Below are 14,368 nucleotides of genomic sequence, written 5' to 3' on the forward strand. Positions count from 1 at the left end.
CTGTTCTAAGGGCATAGCACATCCATACTCTACCCAGGTCTTATCTTCCTGCCTCGATCATCCTTTTGGGGACACATCCTGCTGCGAGGGTTTGCATTCAGCTCGGACATTTGTCGCGCCTCGTCAGGCTGTCAAGATGGTCGCTCCCTACACCATTCATAGGGGAGCGGATATTAGCCGTACAGCAGCGCATCAGGTGCGTACACCTTTTCCATTTTGCACGTCATGATTGGGCGCAACCACAACGCTGTACTAGGTGCTCTCCCGCGAGAACTTAACCGCAGGATCGCAGGATGGCGGACCCGGTTGAAGGGGCTGAACCGGCCTTTCGTGGTTGAAACGAGTCTAACTTGTTACGGAATGCAGCGCGTGAAGCCAACCAGAGACGAGAGTTGGAATCCTAAGCCACGCGCCAGCACACGAAAACTCTCCACATCTTCTCTCGTTCTCAGCCCCCAACTATCAGTCCTGCACCGTCTCCGCGCTAAGCTTCGCCTACCAATGCTTCGGCTCGATGCAACCACTCAAAACCTTGCATGTCGATTCAAGCTTTATTAAGAAATGAACCGGGGGCGTGGCAGTGCTTAGCAATGGACCCCGATTGTGTCGACGTTATCGGGGGCTATGATGCACTATGCAGAGATGCGGTCTGAGGAACTTAGATCAGTCTTCGGCGGTCCAGAGATATAAGGCGGACAATTCTCTCTTCCCGAGGTCATCTTCGATCCTCACCACGGCCCCAACTCCCCTACTTCTTTACCACTTCGCCCGTCTTTTCTAGCTCACAATGGCCTTTGTAATCAGAGCCGTAACCAAAGGCATCTCTACGGGCCTTGGTCTGGCGGGCGAAAAGTACTACGACCACAAGGAAAGGAAGGCTGCCCTCGCAGAAGGGGAGGAGTCGGGGAACCCCTCGAGCAGCGCCTCCGACGTTGACCAATCCCTCCGTTCACAGAATCCTGCAGAGCAAGCAGACGAGAGTGCAGACGATGAGCGCATCTGGGCTCTCGACGAAGCGGGCGGCGACCCACCACCGAGCTACGAGGCTACCGAATCGCAGAATCGCCCCACCCAGCACCGAACAGTGTCAGATCTTGTCCACGACACTGTCTCAGTAATGCATCATGACTCTCCGGGCGAGGTTGCACAGAAAGCGCGTCTTCCCTATCCTGTCATCATCCCTCAACGTCGCCCTGGTACCAAGACTCGAGGCTTTGCGCGCGCGTACCCACCAGACCTCGACGCCATGATTGACCAAGAAACGTTCTTGAAGTTTCTGCACAACTTCGATGAGGCCTCTGCGGCCTCACCTTGGCTCAATGCGCTGTTCATCTCCGCCGGCGCTATCGGCTTTGTACCCAGCCACATTACTCTGGCTGTCTCGATCAGTGTGCAGTTCGCCGCAGGGTAAGCGACGTCCCCATTTCTTATACTCCCCGCGCTAACGATCCTTCAGGACTGCGATAGAGCTCCAGAGCCGATACAAGGCAAACGCCTTCCTCGACCAGATGAACAAGGATCTTTTCATGCCCCTAGGCCTATACTGCATGATCCTCATGTGCAAGGACGGGCCCGGCTCAGCGGAGCACCCAGTCTTCGGCTACGAAACGGTGAACCTCGACACAGCAACAGCGAAGCAGATCACCAAGTGGGGGCTCCCAAAGCAGAACGAAGACGACGAGTACGAAATCTCCAAGAAGAACAAGGCCCTCCGGTCCATCCGCCTTACATCCGGCCGCATCAAACAGTCGGATATGCCCCTCGAGATAGCTCCGCTCATCTACCCGGGCCTGGAAGACATGATCGAGCGCCCTGCCATCAAGCGCGACGAACGCTTCAAGGACCGCCTGCTACGCAACAAAGACTTCGTCGCAGACTACTTCGACCGCCGCGCCCAAGCCGACTACACGGGTAACAACCCCGACTCCACCCTCACAAAAGCCTCCTCCCCGGAGACCCAATTCCGGACCCGCTTCGCCGACCCAAACCACCCCTGCAACAACGGCCATCTCTTCTCGCTCGTCACGGGCGGACGCTACGTCGCACAGCCGCTTGGGCGGCGACGCGGCATGCTACGGCAGGTTGGCGAAGACGGCAAACTGAAGCCGAAGCCTAAGGTGGAGAGGCCTGTTCGCGGGCCTATTAGCCTTGTTGCGAAGGGCGTGCGCAAGGTGCTGGCGAAGAATATCTTGTACTTGACTATTGTGAATTTGCCGAGCGAGGAGGAGTTGGCTGAGGCGAGGAAGATGATGGAGGTGGAGAGTGAGAGTGGCGGGTTTAAGAGTATGTTTCAGGGGTCGAAGGGTGCGCAGGGTGTGGCTGAGTGAGCGCGCTGCGCTGCGCTGTGCTGTGCTGCTTGGCCGCTGGGGGGGAGAAGCATGATTTAATGTATATGACTTCTTTTTATGATGTATGCTTATTATGTTACGCACAAGGACCTAGCATCCCAACCGACTAATGGCACGACCTACAATGCTACCAGGGGGTACAAGGAAAGAAACACCTCGGACGCAGCATCAGTGCAGAAATGGAAGGATTGCGTCACAAGGCCCGCTGAAGTGCAATTCACTTTGGCGCTGGAAAGGTCCTGGAAAAATACGGAGGTTCACGATGGCTGGCTTTCATGCTCAAAATTGTGGCAGCTAATCCCATTGCCTAGACGTAGCATAGGCCGTAGACACGCCGGAAGGGCCGGAGGCAGTGTTCGATTGTGAGCGAAGCTGGAGGATGGCTTGCTGGTTAATCCAAGATTGGGGGCAGACAACATAAAGGCATCGAGAGCTTCCGATACTCTTTGGTGTCTACTGGCTTGCTTGCCCCAGGGGAGAGGAGATACAATCACCGATTAGAACTGATTGCCGTAAAGGACGGTGGTCCGTTGGGGGAATGCTAAGAGTTAGATTCCCCAGTTCCCTTTGTGCTGTTCGAACTCCATGGGGTGCAGCCCGGCTAAGTTAGCATTGCTACATGGCGGCGATAGAGCTGCTCAACGATGATCCCGTCCGTGCTCGAGCTACCTGTGTGTCTTGGCTTGACGAGGGCTTAGTGAACAAAGGCTTCATTTCGAAGGGCAAAATATGGGTATTATCGACGCCAGCTGGCTGGATATCGGGAACGGTCTCACTAAGTAGTAGAGGTTTGTGGGTAAAGATGGAGGGGGTGCGATAGGTGGCTTCGCGTAAGTGCGCTGCTAGCAGCCCACGCACGCTAGCCCTGCACCCCTTGACCATCAATCTCACCGCCTCGTTTCTCCGCGTGCCGTATGCGCCTTGCTGTGCTGATACGGATCAGGCCCTATCCGATGAAGACGACGCGTAGCCGTCCGAAGCGGTAGAACGTTGGTCAAGAAGGCAGTACGAGCGCACTGGACTGAATGCTGCTATTCATCTTCAGGGGCTTGCAAGGCCCCCAAAGCGGCATCGTGCTCGCAGTGGGCTTGCGGTTGGTTGCTCTCTTAGATGGGATGAGGGTCAGTAACTGACATACGACCCTCCAATGTAGACTCGGCTCAAGGTCTTTGGTTCGATTTTGTCGAGTGGTATCCAACGCATGGGGAAGAGACTCTCATACCCGACACAGATGGCGATGAAAGAAGCCCAGGTCACGTATTTCCCATATCGGGGTCACCACACATACGCACATGCACAGTGACGTTCTAGGCACCCCAGGTCCTCCAGCCATGCGTCTTTCCAACCGAGCTGAACTTCGAGCACAACGAATGTCCATCGCATCGTCTTCAAATCTTTTTCTTTCCCCAACCTTGATGCATAGATGTATGCCTACTTCTATCGTTTAATTTTCCATCCCATCTCGATCTAGCCGGTGCCGCAAAAAAGCTCGCACAGCTTTAGAACCCGCTATGTACCTCCATGCCCAATCCGTCCACGCAGATGTACGCAATCCTCTAAGACGCTATCAAAGGGTTTACAAAGACCAAACGATATAGCCGCATTCGAGCTCCCGCAGCTCGGGATAACGCCGCCTGCCTGACCGCTCCTCCAAACGTTGAACTCATTAAAATCCGGTCTTGTTGAGATAATCGGCCTGTTGAGGAATATATGCTGAAAGCCTACATCATCGCGGTGTTGATAGGTTAAGGCAAACCACGGGCGACGCACCTCGCCCTCGCTGAAAATGGAGCGCGTACTCTCGACCGCGGGGGTCGAAATTTGTTGGAGGGCGGCTTGCGCTTTGAGCGAGCAAGGCGCCTCTCTCTACAGACGAGATTGGGTCTATTATTATACTTTTGCTCTGGGGGGTTTTTTTTTGCGTATTGCGCATTATTCCTCCACCGCTGGAGCGTCGCTTGCTTTGGAGGCATACTTTTAGCAGGCTCTCCCATTCTCTAAACTCAAAATTGATGCGCGAGGAGAATGCTTCTCGCTAAGGCTGATGTTGGGAGATGTGACACTTCGTGCGCGGTTGTTGCCTGGGGGCCTGTGATTTTTCGACGAGGTAAAAGGATTGAGTGGTACGATCAGGCTGCGCAACGAGCGATGAAGAAGGCTGAAGGCAGAGAATGGAAAGCGCACCAACACAGAAATGGGTACCTTTTCTCTCATGCCCCTCCATCCACACAGTTGCTGCACGTTCCCCATGCTAGTGCACTCGCGAGTTCGGAAGAGAGGAGGAAATGTGGCAGTTCGCTCCGCCGAGAATCGCTATAGATCGTTCTCCTGGAATCGGGAAGAGCGGATGGGCAACACTCACTTTGATAACGGCTTTCAATCCACCACCTGTACCTCTATTATTCTAAAACGCGTGTGCAGTGTCTTCAGCAGCACTAATCTCGTACTCGCCCTCCCACAATGAAGTCATCCACAAATTGACCATCTTCCTCCTCCAACTCCACTCGCCAACGTCTCTTCTCTTCCACGCCCTCACGTCCCCACAATCTTCTTAGGCACATGCTCGTCATAATACAACGTCTCCCCACTCCTCCCACCCTGATACAACCCCACAGCCAACTTCCCCACCGCCTCTCCACACCAAACCGCCGGCTCCACCATCTCATCGCCAATCTCATTCCACACCCGAAACCGCTCAATCTCATGGTCCGCCATAACACCCCTGTACTTCCCCGCTATCACGTCCTCGGGCATCTTGGTGCGCGTCAGCTTCGGATACACGCCTTGCACCGTCAGCAGCGGCTCCTCGTGTGCTAGCATCTGGATGAAGCGCGTCAGTGCCGCTTTGGTCGTGCAGTACGGCATCCAGCCGTGGTAGTTGATGTCCGCGTCGCAGGCGGAGCTGAGTATGAGGACTTTGCCGTAGGCGGCGTTTGTGAAGTTTGCGACGCGCGAGCGGCGCAGGGCGGGCAGGCAGAGTTGGCACTGTTTGTTCGGCGCGTTGCATCAGCATAGGTCGTTGTAAGCATGCGGAGGAGAGCTTACCATAGCCATGCACCCGAACACATTAACGTCAAACGCCGCCTTCACATCCTCCATCTTCAGATTCTCTATCCGCTCAATCGGTGTGATTACCCCCGCGGTATACACCAGCGTATCTATAGCTTTCATTTCCTTCTCACACACCCTCAGCGCTGTCTTCCTCTCTCCTGCCACCCGAACGTCCCCTTGCACAGTCCATAACCGGTCGGGGTAGTGCTCTCTGAGGAAGTCGACCGAGGAGTCGAAGTGCAGCCCGAAGGCTACTACTTTAGCTGTGCAGGAGAGGGAGAGGATGGATTTGGTCGTTTCGAGGCCGATGCCTTGGCCGCCGCCTACGACGAGGACGGCTTGAGGCGTAGAGTCTTCTTCTGTCATTGTTGAGTCGGTCATGGTGAAGAGGGGGATACAGGAGCTTTAATTGCTGTATCCCTGAGGCGGAAGAGCAATTGTAGAGGCAGTACGGACTGAAAGATGCTTTTCGTGCCCCGCAAAACTGCACGGCTCACACCGCTTCGGACATGGGCTGGCTGGAAGTCTTTCCTAATTGGCGATGGAGTTTAGAAAGCTCAAGTCCACAACTGTCGGGAAAGCTCGAGAAGGAAGGCCGGATCGATGTGTGATAAAGCAGGTCGCCCATCTCCGCCGCTGCTGCCCCGCGCTAAGGCGCGGATCAGAGTGAGGGGCACTTTGTACGGCGGACTGCTGGGTGCATTTGCGCCGAACCTCCGTGATCTCCGCATCGCCCATGACCAGGTCAATGGTTGAACAAGTTTGAGAAGTAACGATAAACCTCTTAGCTACGTATGCCCAGAGAATAATGGCAAAGACCTACTGAGGATGGCATCCGCTACTTGCCAGTCCCACTTATCCTCCCAGCACGGAACTCCTCCGCCATCTCAGCAAAAGTTTTCCACTCGACGCCCTCATGCGTGTTTATCCACTCGATGAGCCTCTCATGCATCATCAGAATATGCGGCCGACCAGAAACCTGTGGATGGATGCTGATGGGGAAGATGAAAGTATCATAGGCGCGGTAGCACCACGTGAACATGTCCTTCCACGTGCGCTCGACGCTGTACGGGTCGACATATCCATGCTACCAATCGTCAGCGCGCCCCAAGCACGAATAAATAATCCAGAAGCGTGTTGGAAGCTCACAGCGTTCGGTCTCGCGCCATCCCACTGAAACGGCGGCCAGTCATCCAGCGTCCAATTCGCCGGGATCTCCACCACATCGCTCTTCTCCGCATACGTCATGGGCACCATCCACTCGTCGGGATGCTTCGTGTAGTCCGTCGTCACCATCTGCTCCTTTCCCGTGCTGACATAGTATGGCTGGAAGTCGTCGTGCATGAACGAGTGGTCGTACTTGATGCCGAGCTTGCTCAGCAGTTCGATCTGCTCGGGGTGATTCTTCCACGACGGCGAGGTAAAGCCAGCCGGTGGCTTCCCACCGCAGAAGTTGGTTTGGATCTCGATGGTCTTGACGAGGATGGCTTCGAGCTGGGAGCGGGTGAGGTCGGAGCAGAATTCGTGCGTGTAGCCGTGGAGCCCGCTGATGAATTCGTGAGCGAGTCATCTTCCTGGTTTTCCGGGGCCCTCACATCTCATGCCCGGCATCTCGAATCTTCGCCATCTCCTCCGGGAAGGTTTCGATAGTGTGCCCCGGAATAAACCAAGAGGCCTTGATGCTGTACTTTTCCCAAAGCCCCAGCAGTCGTTCGACACCGCGCGTCGCACCGAAAACGCCTTTTGCAAAAGTGAGCAACGTTTCCCGGCAGAAGACACCAAATAAAAACTTGCCTCGGGATACGTTCGTCAGATTCGGCTTGCCGCCCACAGTGGTGTTGATGTGGTTCGCGACCGCGTCGACATCAATGCCATAACCGACGAGCACGCGCTTCTTGCCCATTGCGACTGCAGATTTGTGGGTTGCGGAATAGAGTGAAAGGCTTTAGGAAAAGACGTATGCAATATGCGGGATGAACTCCAGGGCTGATCGTCATCTCGGCGCGAACGGGTAGCTAGCGGCGGGGTGCGGACTGGAGCGAAAGTATGCGGAATAACGCGAGGGACGGGGAAGCGCTGAACAAGGGGTGCCGTTCATTGGACCGGTATTTAGGACCCTTCGTTCGGAGGGGGGAAGCTTGTGAACGCGGATGGGCGGGAGGACTATAGTGCCGGCGGGTACGGCGACGTTTGAGGGGTTGCGATCGGCTAGTGCATTTGTAAGCTAACCCAATCCTGTGACTTGAGAGGGGCCGTTTGAGCATTCGTCCTGCAAGACGCACTGGCTCAGTAGAGTAACATGCGTAGGTCGTTCGTGGGATACATCACGTTCGCGGTACGTTAAGATCAAGGCTTGCTGCGTGGAAGGACGTGGGGAGAAACGCACGAATCGAAAACAGCAAATCCGGCCATGACAGCAATAGAAAGTATTACAAACAGATATCCCATGAGATCGCGCTAAGATAGAAGAAGGGCCCCTCAATCAACCCTTGAGCCTCCCCCATCCCTTACTCCCTCCCTGAATAACTAACGCTTGCTCATCATCACTATCGCCCTTTCCCTGCCCATACTCGCTCTTCACACTCTCGCCTCCCTCCGTAATATCGTCCATACTCTTACTCTTTATGACGGTTCCCTGTCCGGCCTTCAACTCGCCCATGCCCATAGGCCCGTCCATATCCCGTCTCGCATACTCCGGATTCGGCTCGCTCCGCACGTAGAGATCCTGTGTAACTTTGATCTGATTACCTGTCGGCGCAAACGACACAGTGCGGCCTTGCGGATCGTGGAAAGACTTTGTAGCGAAGACGTTGCTGGACAATTCGATGAGGGAGCTGCGGCGGGTGTGCTTGCGCGTGTGCCCAGAGGATTTTGCCCCCGAAGTGGAGAGGTCGTCGGAGGCGAATTCTTCGGCGAGGGCGGCGTTGCCGGTTTTCCGCGACGAGGAGATGGCGATGCGTTTGATGAGGTTGGCCATTGCCATTTCGATGTTGAGTTTCACCGTGTACGCGAGCGGATGGAATTGAATGTATCTGGTCCATGTGAGCATGAGGCGCGACAGTAAGGAAGGCGCGGGTACACGAAGGAGTTGGGTATAGACATAGCGGCAATGATCATGACATCCATGAGAAGCGAGACTGCGATGATGCGTTGGTTGAAACGGAGGAGCTTGTTGTACTTCTGGAGACCGTTGTTGATGAGGTTCTCTTTCACAACCTTTAAGAAGTACCAATTCAAGGAGGCGTCGATGATGAGGTATATAACTTTCTCGATGCGGTCCCAGACATTATTGATGAGTTCGTATCTACGTAAATGTTAGCACAGTATTTACGTCGACTCGTGCGGCACACAGAACTCAGTGGAGCTTCCCAAAGAATAAGGAGTAGTATGCAAGATTGCGGCTGGATCGGAGTGACAGGCCGTAATCGAAAGGACAACGGGTGATGGTGGACATACCGCTTATTAATTTGAAGGCGCGCGGGAATCCAAATACAGAAGACGCTGACGTTGATTGCAGTAACGATGGCAGCCGTGCCAATCATTATCATCTTCGAGCGACGCCGGTCGGTGACGATAATCCGAATACGGTTGATGATGATTTGTAGGAGTAACTGAACCTGGATACACCAGCAGAACACTATTCAACATTAGTGACAAGCCGCATTGGGTTGCGACTGCTGGGGAGAAGCGAACGGTGCTTTCGGTGTGAACTTACAGATGCTCATGTAAAAAAAGAAGCCTATAATAAGATCAGCGATGAGCAAAGTGCGGAAATATACACCGACGTACTGGGTCTGATTATTTTGAGAATATGCAGGAAGCACTCCAGACCCATCACGACATTCGCCAGCAACTCCAGATAAATCAACCACACATAGACGCTTCGGAGAGGCGATCGAGAGCTCCTCGCCTGTTGATAGCAAGAGTATGCAGCCCAGAGGACATTGATGAGCGTGATCGCCCAAACAACTGCTGCTATGATGATATCCGTAGTTGTGATGGGCTCATTCTTGAAGTTTGCCGGAACGAAGGGACCCCATGGTGTGAAGTCCGCGTTCGGTTTGTATTCTTTGGTCATTGTATGTTGGGACGACGGTGCTGGGCCAGAAAACGAAGCGCAGAAAACAAAACTTGTCTAGGGGAACTACCGCTCCTAGGGCGGCATTGGGAAGATTAACAATGAAGAGGCTGGTTTAGAAGGCGACTGAAGAGACATGTCGTGCAGATGAAGATACGTACTCGGGGAAGCGTATACGAGCTAACCTGGACAGGGGCGTTACATTATCTCCAGCAAGGGTTTGCTAGCGCAAATGTTGTCCAAGTCGGTGCTGGTACCCGGTCGGCGAGGTCATTTAGCAATGATCCCATAGGCAAGAAACCCGGGCCAAGAGCGTGGTCTCCTTGTCACGCATGCACATTGCAGACTTCCGAGGAGATGCCGGGCTGTACCTGACACTCAACCCAATCGCATGTGGACAGAAATCTACGTGGAGAGAATCCCCACTGTTATCCAGTCTCACCTGTGTGTGATCCTGGGTTGGTCGCGCGGAACCGCGAATGCAAGAGCACGTCCCCTTCTGCATCGTTCTTTTAGCGGAGTGCAGGGACTGGCGACAGGAAAGTCAAGCGGGGAGGATCAGAATCGTGGCAGAGGTCGTACGATAAGGTTGGGAAATTTGACATGTCCAAAACCGAGGCGACCTAGTCATAGGAGCCGGACGTAAGGTGACGCTCGATTAGGCTCAGGGACACAGTGGGGGATGTGCAGAAGTCCCGAAGACCCCCCCTTTCTGAATCATGGAGGTTGTTGTGGCTTTTCGTCAGCGGCGTGGCATGCGAGCGAATGTTTGGAAGAGGCATGATTCGCGGGGGAGCGCCGCCCGCCGAACCTTCCGTCGATAACGGTCCGATTCCTAGACTGGACTCCGGAAAGGGTCCAGAGACTTCATGCCCGAGTCTTCCACCGTCGTAGATACGATTCGAAATGCTGAAAAATCAACGTATTCTCACGAAAGTGGGGAAGTTATGAGATGATGAAGTTCCCGGAGCCTTGGTGCTGGCCCTGCCCATTGATCTGGCGAAGCGCTTCTCAGCCTTAGGCCAAGCTGTCCAGGCGTTCGGGTTGAGGGATACGACCGTTCGTGTCCAAACCTTGTGGGAAAAGACGGTTGCAGCGCCATTATTCGAAGCCACCAGCCGACCTGTGAACCACGTGTTTCGGGGCAGGGCACCCAATCCCCTATAAGGAAGGCATCTTCACAGAGCAGGGCCGATAAAAGAGCCTCCGTTTTGCATGGCGCGATGCGGGAATAAGGGCTGAAGGATGCTGGTCTGGACCGCGTCATGCTTCGGTCGCAAGGAACCCCTTTGAACGCAATTCAGGAGATTGCTTACTGCTGCCCTTGGCACGCGGGATGCGGTATGCGCGAGATCAGACCACAGCTTGATACTGTGTGAAGTCGCTCGTCGGACGATGCGGGGGAGCGACATGCAGGTCGTGGAGAGGTTCCATGCGCCAATCCTCCAGATTTTCGGATGCGACACATGCCGCACTCTGGGGCGCAGCATTGGGGCTAGCTGCAATCAGCTTAGCGGATTCAGGCCCCATAGCGCCCCGGGTGGATACAACCTGGGCAGCCACCAAATTAACTCAACGTACTCTTCTACATTCACCTGGCCGGCGTACTCACCAGATCTCAATCCAATTGAGACTATCTGGTGCTGGATCAAAGACTGCATTGAAGCCAGGGCAGGCACCGCGAACCGCACTTATCCACGCCTGAGAGCACTACTCCAGGCGGGATGGGACGCCGTGCCAGAGAGTCTCCTGGATGAGCTGATAGATGGCATGCCGGCTCGGATAGAAGCTGTTATCAGGGCCAACGGTCTCCACAACCGATATTGGCCTCAAATTGAGTACATTCACAGATACCTGCACCCCGATTTCCTATTTGGGTAACCTACAGCGCCCACAGCTACCACGAGGCCATCTCAGCGATATCAGCGGTCTTTTGGCCGGCTTACGAAATTACTTTGCCATATAAGTTACCACACAAGTACGATTCAGGGCCACCAAAATATATCCCGTGTACTGTGTAGTCGCATCGTTTCGACCCTCAAGACCTTGATATCGCTAGGAAGCTGGCCATTGCGTACGTAGCCTATAACCTGTTGGGTCACGAGTAGCTCGTTGACAGCTTCCCCATGCAAAACCCCAAACGACTTTGCCCCCGACGCTTCCCAGCGGTCAAGTAAGTTCCGTTCCTAAAACAGGCGAGACGTGTTTACTGCGAGTGTAGAACAACTGGTTTGCTTTGACCTATTGTTCTTAAAACATTTTTGGGCAACAATCGCGGCCTCTAGCCCATTTAAGACTCTTCGCCGACCAGCTTCAAAGACAGCTCCCAAAGCTTCGCTTCCTTCTCCCGGCTATAAGCATGTGGTGCGTATCCAGGACCCCACTGTCCGTCGCTCGACTGCCATGCCCTGGCGATCTGAACGTCTTCCAGATACTTGCCACCCATACCATCTAGACTCTTAGAGATAGCGCCCCAGACAGTCGTGGCGGCCCCTTGCTCCGGGCTCTTGAACTGCGGGGCTAGAGCAGGATCCCCCGACAAACCTTGTGTCTCCTCCTCGCTCATGTGCTGCAGGAGCCCGGTTTGAATTCCGCCCGGTTGTACGCTGAAGGCACGCAGGCCATATCCGCCATAACGTCGATCCGCTTCGTTCGCCGTCCACAGGTTGGCTGTCTTGCTCTGCGAGTACGCCTTCCACTTGTCATAGGCGCCGTCGAGGTTGTAGTTCTCAAAGTCGACTTCGCCACCGCGGTGGCCGATGGACGAGAGGAATAACGCCCGAGAACTGGCATAGGGCGTTGCGGCAGCCAGAAGTGCCGGTCGTAGGAGGACGAAGAGCAGAAAGTGGCTAAGATGGTTGACGCCGAACTGGGTTTCGAAGCCGTCGGCGGTACGGCCCTCGGGCGTAGCCATGACGCCGGCGTTTGCGATGAATATATTGAGTTTGTTGGTCAGCGTAAGGAAATTTTCGGCACAGGCGCGGACGGATGTCAGCGAGTTCTGGTCCATTTCCAGAAGATGCACCCGGGACGAGTTGACGAGCTCGCTGCCGAGACCCTGCCTTGCCTTTTCGAGGCTGCGGGCCGTTAGGTAAAGCGTTGCGCCTGTAGTGAAGAGCGCCTTTGCGGTTTCGATGCCAAGGCCTGAAGAAGTACCAGTGATGAAGATGCTCTTGTCGGAGAGACCGTTCTGCAAGCCCTCATTCCGGACAATCTCTAAGGCAGTGGGACGGGCATCCTCAGGACCCTGGGGGTTCTTGTGGACTTCGGCGTAGCGGGTAGTCATCGTTGCAAATGTAGGTCGACTTCAGAAGAAAATGGTAACGAAAACGGCAGGCATGGAGGTTCTGGGCGTGGTTAAGGACTGGAAATTAGCAGGCCTCCCCGATAATTATATACAATCGCTCCCAATAGCTTTAGAAACATCCCTTAGCTTTTGCAGAACTGCCGAGGGGTAGAGGGACTTGACTGTATCGGTGATAAAGGTGTAAAACCCGCACAGACGTGATAACGCAAGCGGTCGGGCCGATTCTATGCAGATGTCATCAAGGCGCAGCAACTCAAGCCCAACCGTATATGTATCCAATCGAGGTGGAGTTGGCTTTCCAGGTGTCCAAATCCATCGGGTACTGCTCTGGAACCGCAATGGCTGAACCCACTATCATATTGCAACTAGAAGATTGGGCGGGCACTACAGACCCGAAGGAGCGGAGGAGAAGGCAGAACAGGTTGAATCAGAGAGCCCGAAGTGAGTGTTCGGTCACCTCCGTATGCGCGTTTCGCCTACTTGTTGGACCTTCGAGCGACTCGTTTCGAAAGGGCTGGTTTTACGTAGTTTTGCTAACCACCGCTGTAGGGCAGCGCCAACGGGCATTAACGAGCGAGCTGGAGAGTCCTGGCTCATCGGGAAACCAACAAAATGAGACATCTCTGGTCAGGTTAGCCGGATCGCGACGTCTCAATGGTCTTCGCATCCTTGGTCCTGATGCAGAATCGTCAATTCGACTCATTTCCCGCCTGGAGGCCGCAGCATGTGCAGAGTACGCCTTGGGTACGCCGCGTACAGATCTACTCCTTGGACTTGTCCAACTGAATGTCCTCCGGGCATTGATCGTCAACATTGATGTCCTGGGGTTCTCAGCGGCCGAGATGCATGACGATGCGCTGTCTCCGTTTTCCACTGCGGGGCCATGGCATACAGCACACACTAAGAACCAGTTACCCGCGGCCCTAATGCCGACTTCTTTACAGCGCTCAGTCTGTCACCATCCTTGGCTTGATTTACTTCCCATTCCCCAACTGCGGGATAACTTACTACGGGCCTCTCTTCCCCTAGACGAGGATGAGCTTTGCCATGATTTGTGCGGATTCCGGAGTGCGGCAGAGGGACTTTCCGGAGTCATTGTCTGGAAGGATCCATGGGATCCTACGGGATGGGAGATTACCGGGACGTTCTTACGCCGATGGGGTGGGATGTTAAAGGAGTGTTGGGGTCTCTTCCAGTCTACGAATTACTGGCGGGCGAGGCGGGGCGAGAGTCGGCTTAGTTGTGCTACGTGGGCTCTGGCGTGTAAGGAGACCTAACAACAACGACGTACCACCAAGCTAAATCAATTCTCCGAGGCCGGAGGTTAGTGCAGCTGCGTGTGTCATCCACTTGCATTAGCGCTAAACCATATTATGTTCGCAAATGACTTGTTTCGATCAACAGCCGTCACGTTTCTAACAAGACCACACACATATTCCTTTTAACAAGAATTCTCTCTGCTTATCGTTCTTTTACGCATGGCGACTTTTGGGTTGTCGAATGAGGAGGACATCGCCAGCGCTGCCAGCGGCGCCATAACGGGTGCTTCCGGATAAAGAGAGTGACCCGAATGGCTCCGCTCCC

At 54.4% G+C, this 14,368-nt stretch overlaps 6 protein-coding genes across 6 annotated transcripts; 2 read left to right on the top strand and 4 right to left on the bottom strand.

The window, feature by feature from the left end:
- Positions 1-475: 475 nt before the first annotated feature.
- On the top strand, positions 476-2,381 carry BU26DRAFT_485047 (uncharacterized protein). Its single transcript, XM_033825872.1, has 2 exons — positions 476-1,407; positions 1,457-2,381. The coding sequence occupies exons 1-2, from the start codon at positions 788-790 to the stop codon at positions 2,325-2,327; spliced, it is 1,491 nt and encodes a 496-aa protein (XP_033684580.1). The 5' UTR covers positions 476-787; the 3' UTR covers positions 2,328-2,381.
- A 2,318-nt stretch (positions 2,382-4,699) lies between these two features.
- Positions 4,700-5,953, bottom strand: BU26DRAFT_519602 (NAD(P)-binding protein). The gene is made up of 2 exons (XM_033829101.1): positions 5,394-5,953; positions 4,700-5,333 (listed from the first exon to the last, which is right to left on the bottom strand). Exons 1-2 carry the CDS (start codon positions 5,778-5,780, stop codon positions 4,881-4,883), a joined length of 840 nt encoding a protein of 279 aa, XP_033684581.1. The 5' UTR covers positions 5,781-5,953; the 3' UTR covers positions 4,700-4,880.
- Positions 5,954-6,186: 233 nt separating this feature from the next.
- BU26DRAFT_519603 (glucose 1-dehydrogenase) lies at positions 6,187-7,526 on the bottom strand. Its single transcript, XM_033829102.1, has 4 exons — positions 7,194-7,526; positions 6,995-7,139; positions 6,549-6,945; positions 6,187-6,486 (listed from the first exon to the last, which is right to left on the bottom strand). The coding sequence occupies exons 1-4, from the start codon at positions 7,300-7,302 to the stop codon at positions 6,238-6,240; spliced, it is 900 nt and encodes a 299-aa protein (XP_033684582.1). The 5' UTR covers positions 7,303-7,526; the 3' UTR covers positions 6,187-6,237.
- A 355-nt stretch (positions 7,527-7,881) lies between these two features.
- Positions 7,882-9,477, bottom strand: BU26DRAFT_565214 (uncharacterized protein; the record flags this gene model as incomplete). Its single annotated transcript, XM_033833377.1, has 5 exons — positions 7,882-8,431; positions 8,479-8,703; positions 8,856-9,036; positions 9,115-9,138; positions 9,189-9,477. 5 exons carry the CDS (start codon positions 9,475-9,477, stop codon positions 7,882-7,884), a joined length of 1,269 nt encoding a protein of 422 aa, XP_033684583.1.
- A 2,201-nt stretch (positions 9,478-11,678) lies between these two features.
- On the bottom strand, positions 11,679-12,408 carry BU26DRAFT_519606 (NAD(P)-binding protein). Its single transcript, XM_033829103.1, has one exon. It carries the CDS (start codon positions 12,389-12,391, stop codon positions 11,768-11,770), a length of 624 nt encoding a protein of 207 aa, XP_033684584.1. The 5' UTR covers positions 12,392-12,408; the 3' UTR covers positions 11,679-11,767.
- Positions 12,409-13,122: 714 nt separating this feature from the next.
- BU26DRAFT_540745 (uncharacterized protein) lies at positions 13,123-14,061 on the top strand (the record flags this gene model as incomplete). The annotated part of the gene is made up of 2 exons (XM_033831562.1): positions 13,123-13,225; positions 13,469-14,061. 2 exons carry the CDS (start codon positions 13,123-13,125, stop codon positions 14,059-14,061), a joined length of 696 nt encoding a protein of 231 aa, XP_033684585.1.
- Positions 14,062-14,368: the final 307 nt, after the last annotated feature.

Source organism: Trematosphaeria pertusa (assembly GCF_010094035.1).
Source record: "Trematosphaeria pertusa strain CBS 122368 unplaced genomic scaffold BU26scaffold_7, whole genome shotgun sequence".
Classification (NCBI taxonomy): domain Eukaryota; kingdom Fungi; phylum Ascomycota; class Dothideomycetes; order Pleosporales; family Trematosphaeriaceae; genus Trematosphaeria; species Trematosphaeria pertusa.

Coding starts and splice junctions, on each gene's coding strand:
- BU26DRAFT_485047 (XM_033825872.1), top strand. CDS start 788: ATGGCCTTTGTAATCAGAGCCGTAACCAAAGGCATCTCTACGGGCCTT. Junction 1,408..1,456: donor AGTGTGCAGTTCGCCGCAGG/GTAAGCGACGTC, acceptor ACGATCCTTCAG/GACTGCGATAGAGCTCCAGA.
- BU26DRAFT_519602 (XM_033829101.1), bottom strand. CDS start 5,780: ATGACCGACTCAACAATGACAGAAGAAGACTCTACGCCTCAAGCCGTC. Junction 5,334..5,393: donor TGTTCGGGTGCATGGCTATG/GTAAGCTCTCCT, acceptor CCGAACAAACAG/TGCCAACTCTGCCTGCCCGC.
- BU26DRAFT_519603 (XM_033829102.1), bottom strand. CDS start 7,302: ATGGGCAAGAAGCGCGTGCTCGTCGGTTATGGCATTGATGTCGACGCG. Junction 6,946..6,994: donor CGAGATGCCGGGCATGAGAT/GTGAGGGCCCCG, acceptor CGAATTCATCAG/CGGGCTCCACGGCTACACGC. Junction 6,487..6,548: donor ATGGCGCGAGACCGAACGCT/GTGAGCTTCCAA, acceptor GACGATTGGTAG/CATGGATATGTCGACCCGTA.
- BU26DRAFT_519606 (XM_033829103.1), bottom strand. CDS start 12,391: ATGGCTACGCCCGAGGGCCGTACCGCCGACGGCTTCGAAACCCAGTTC.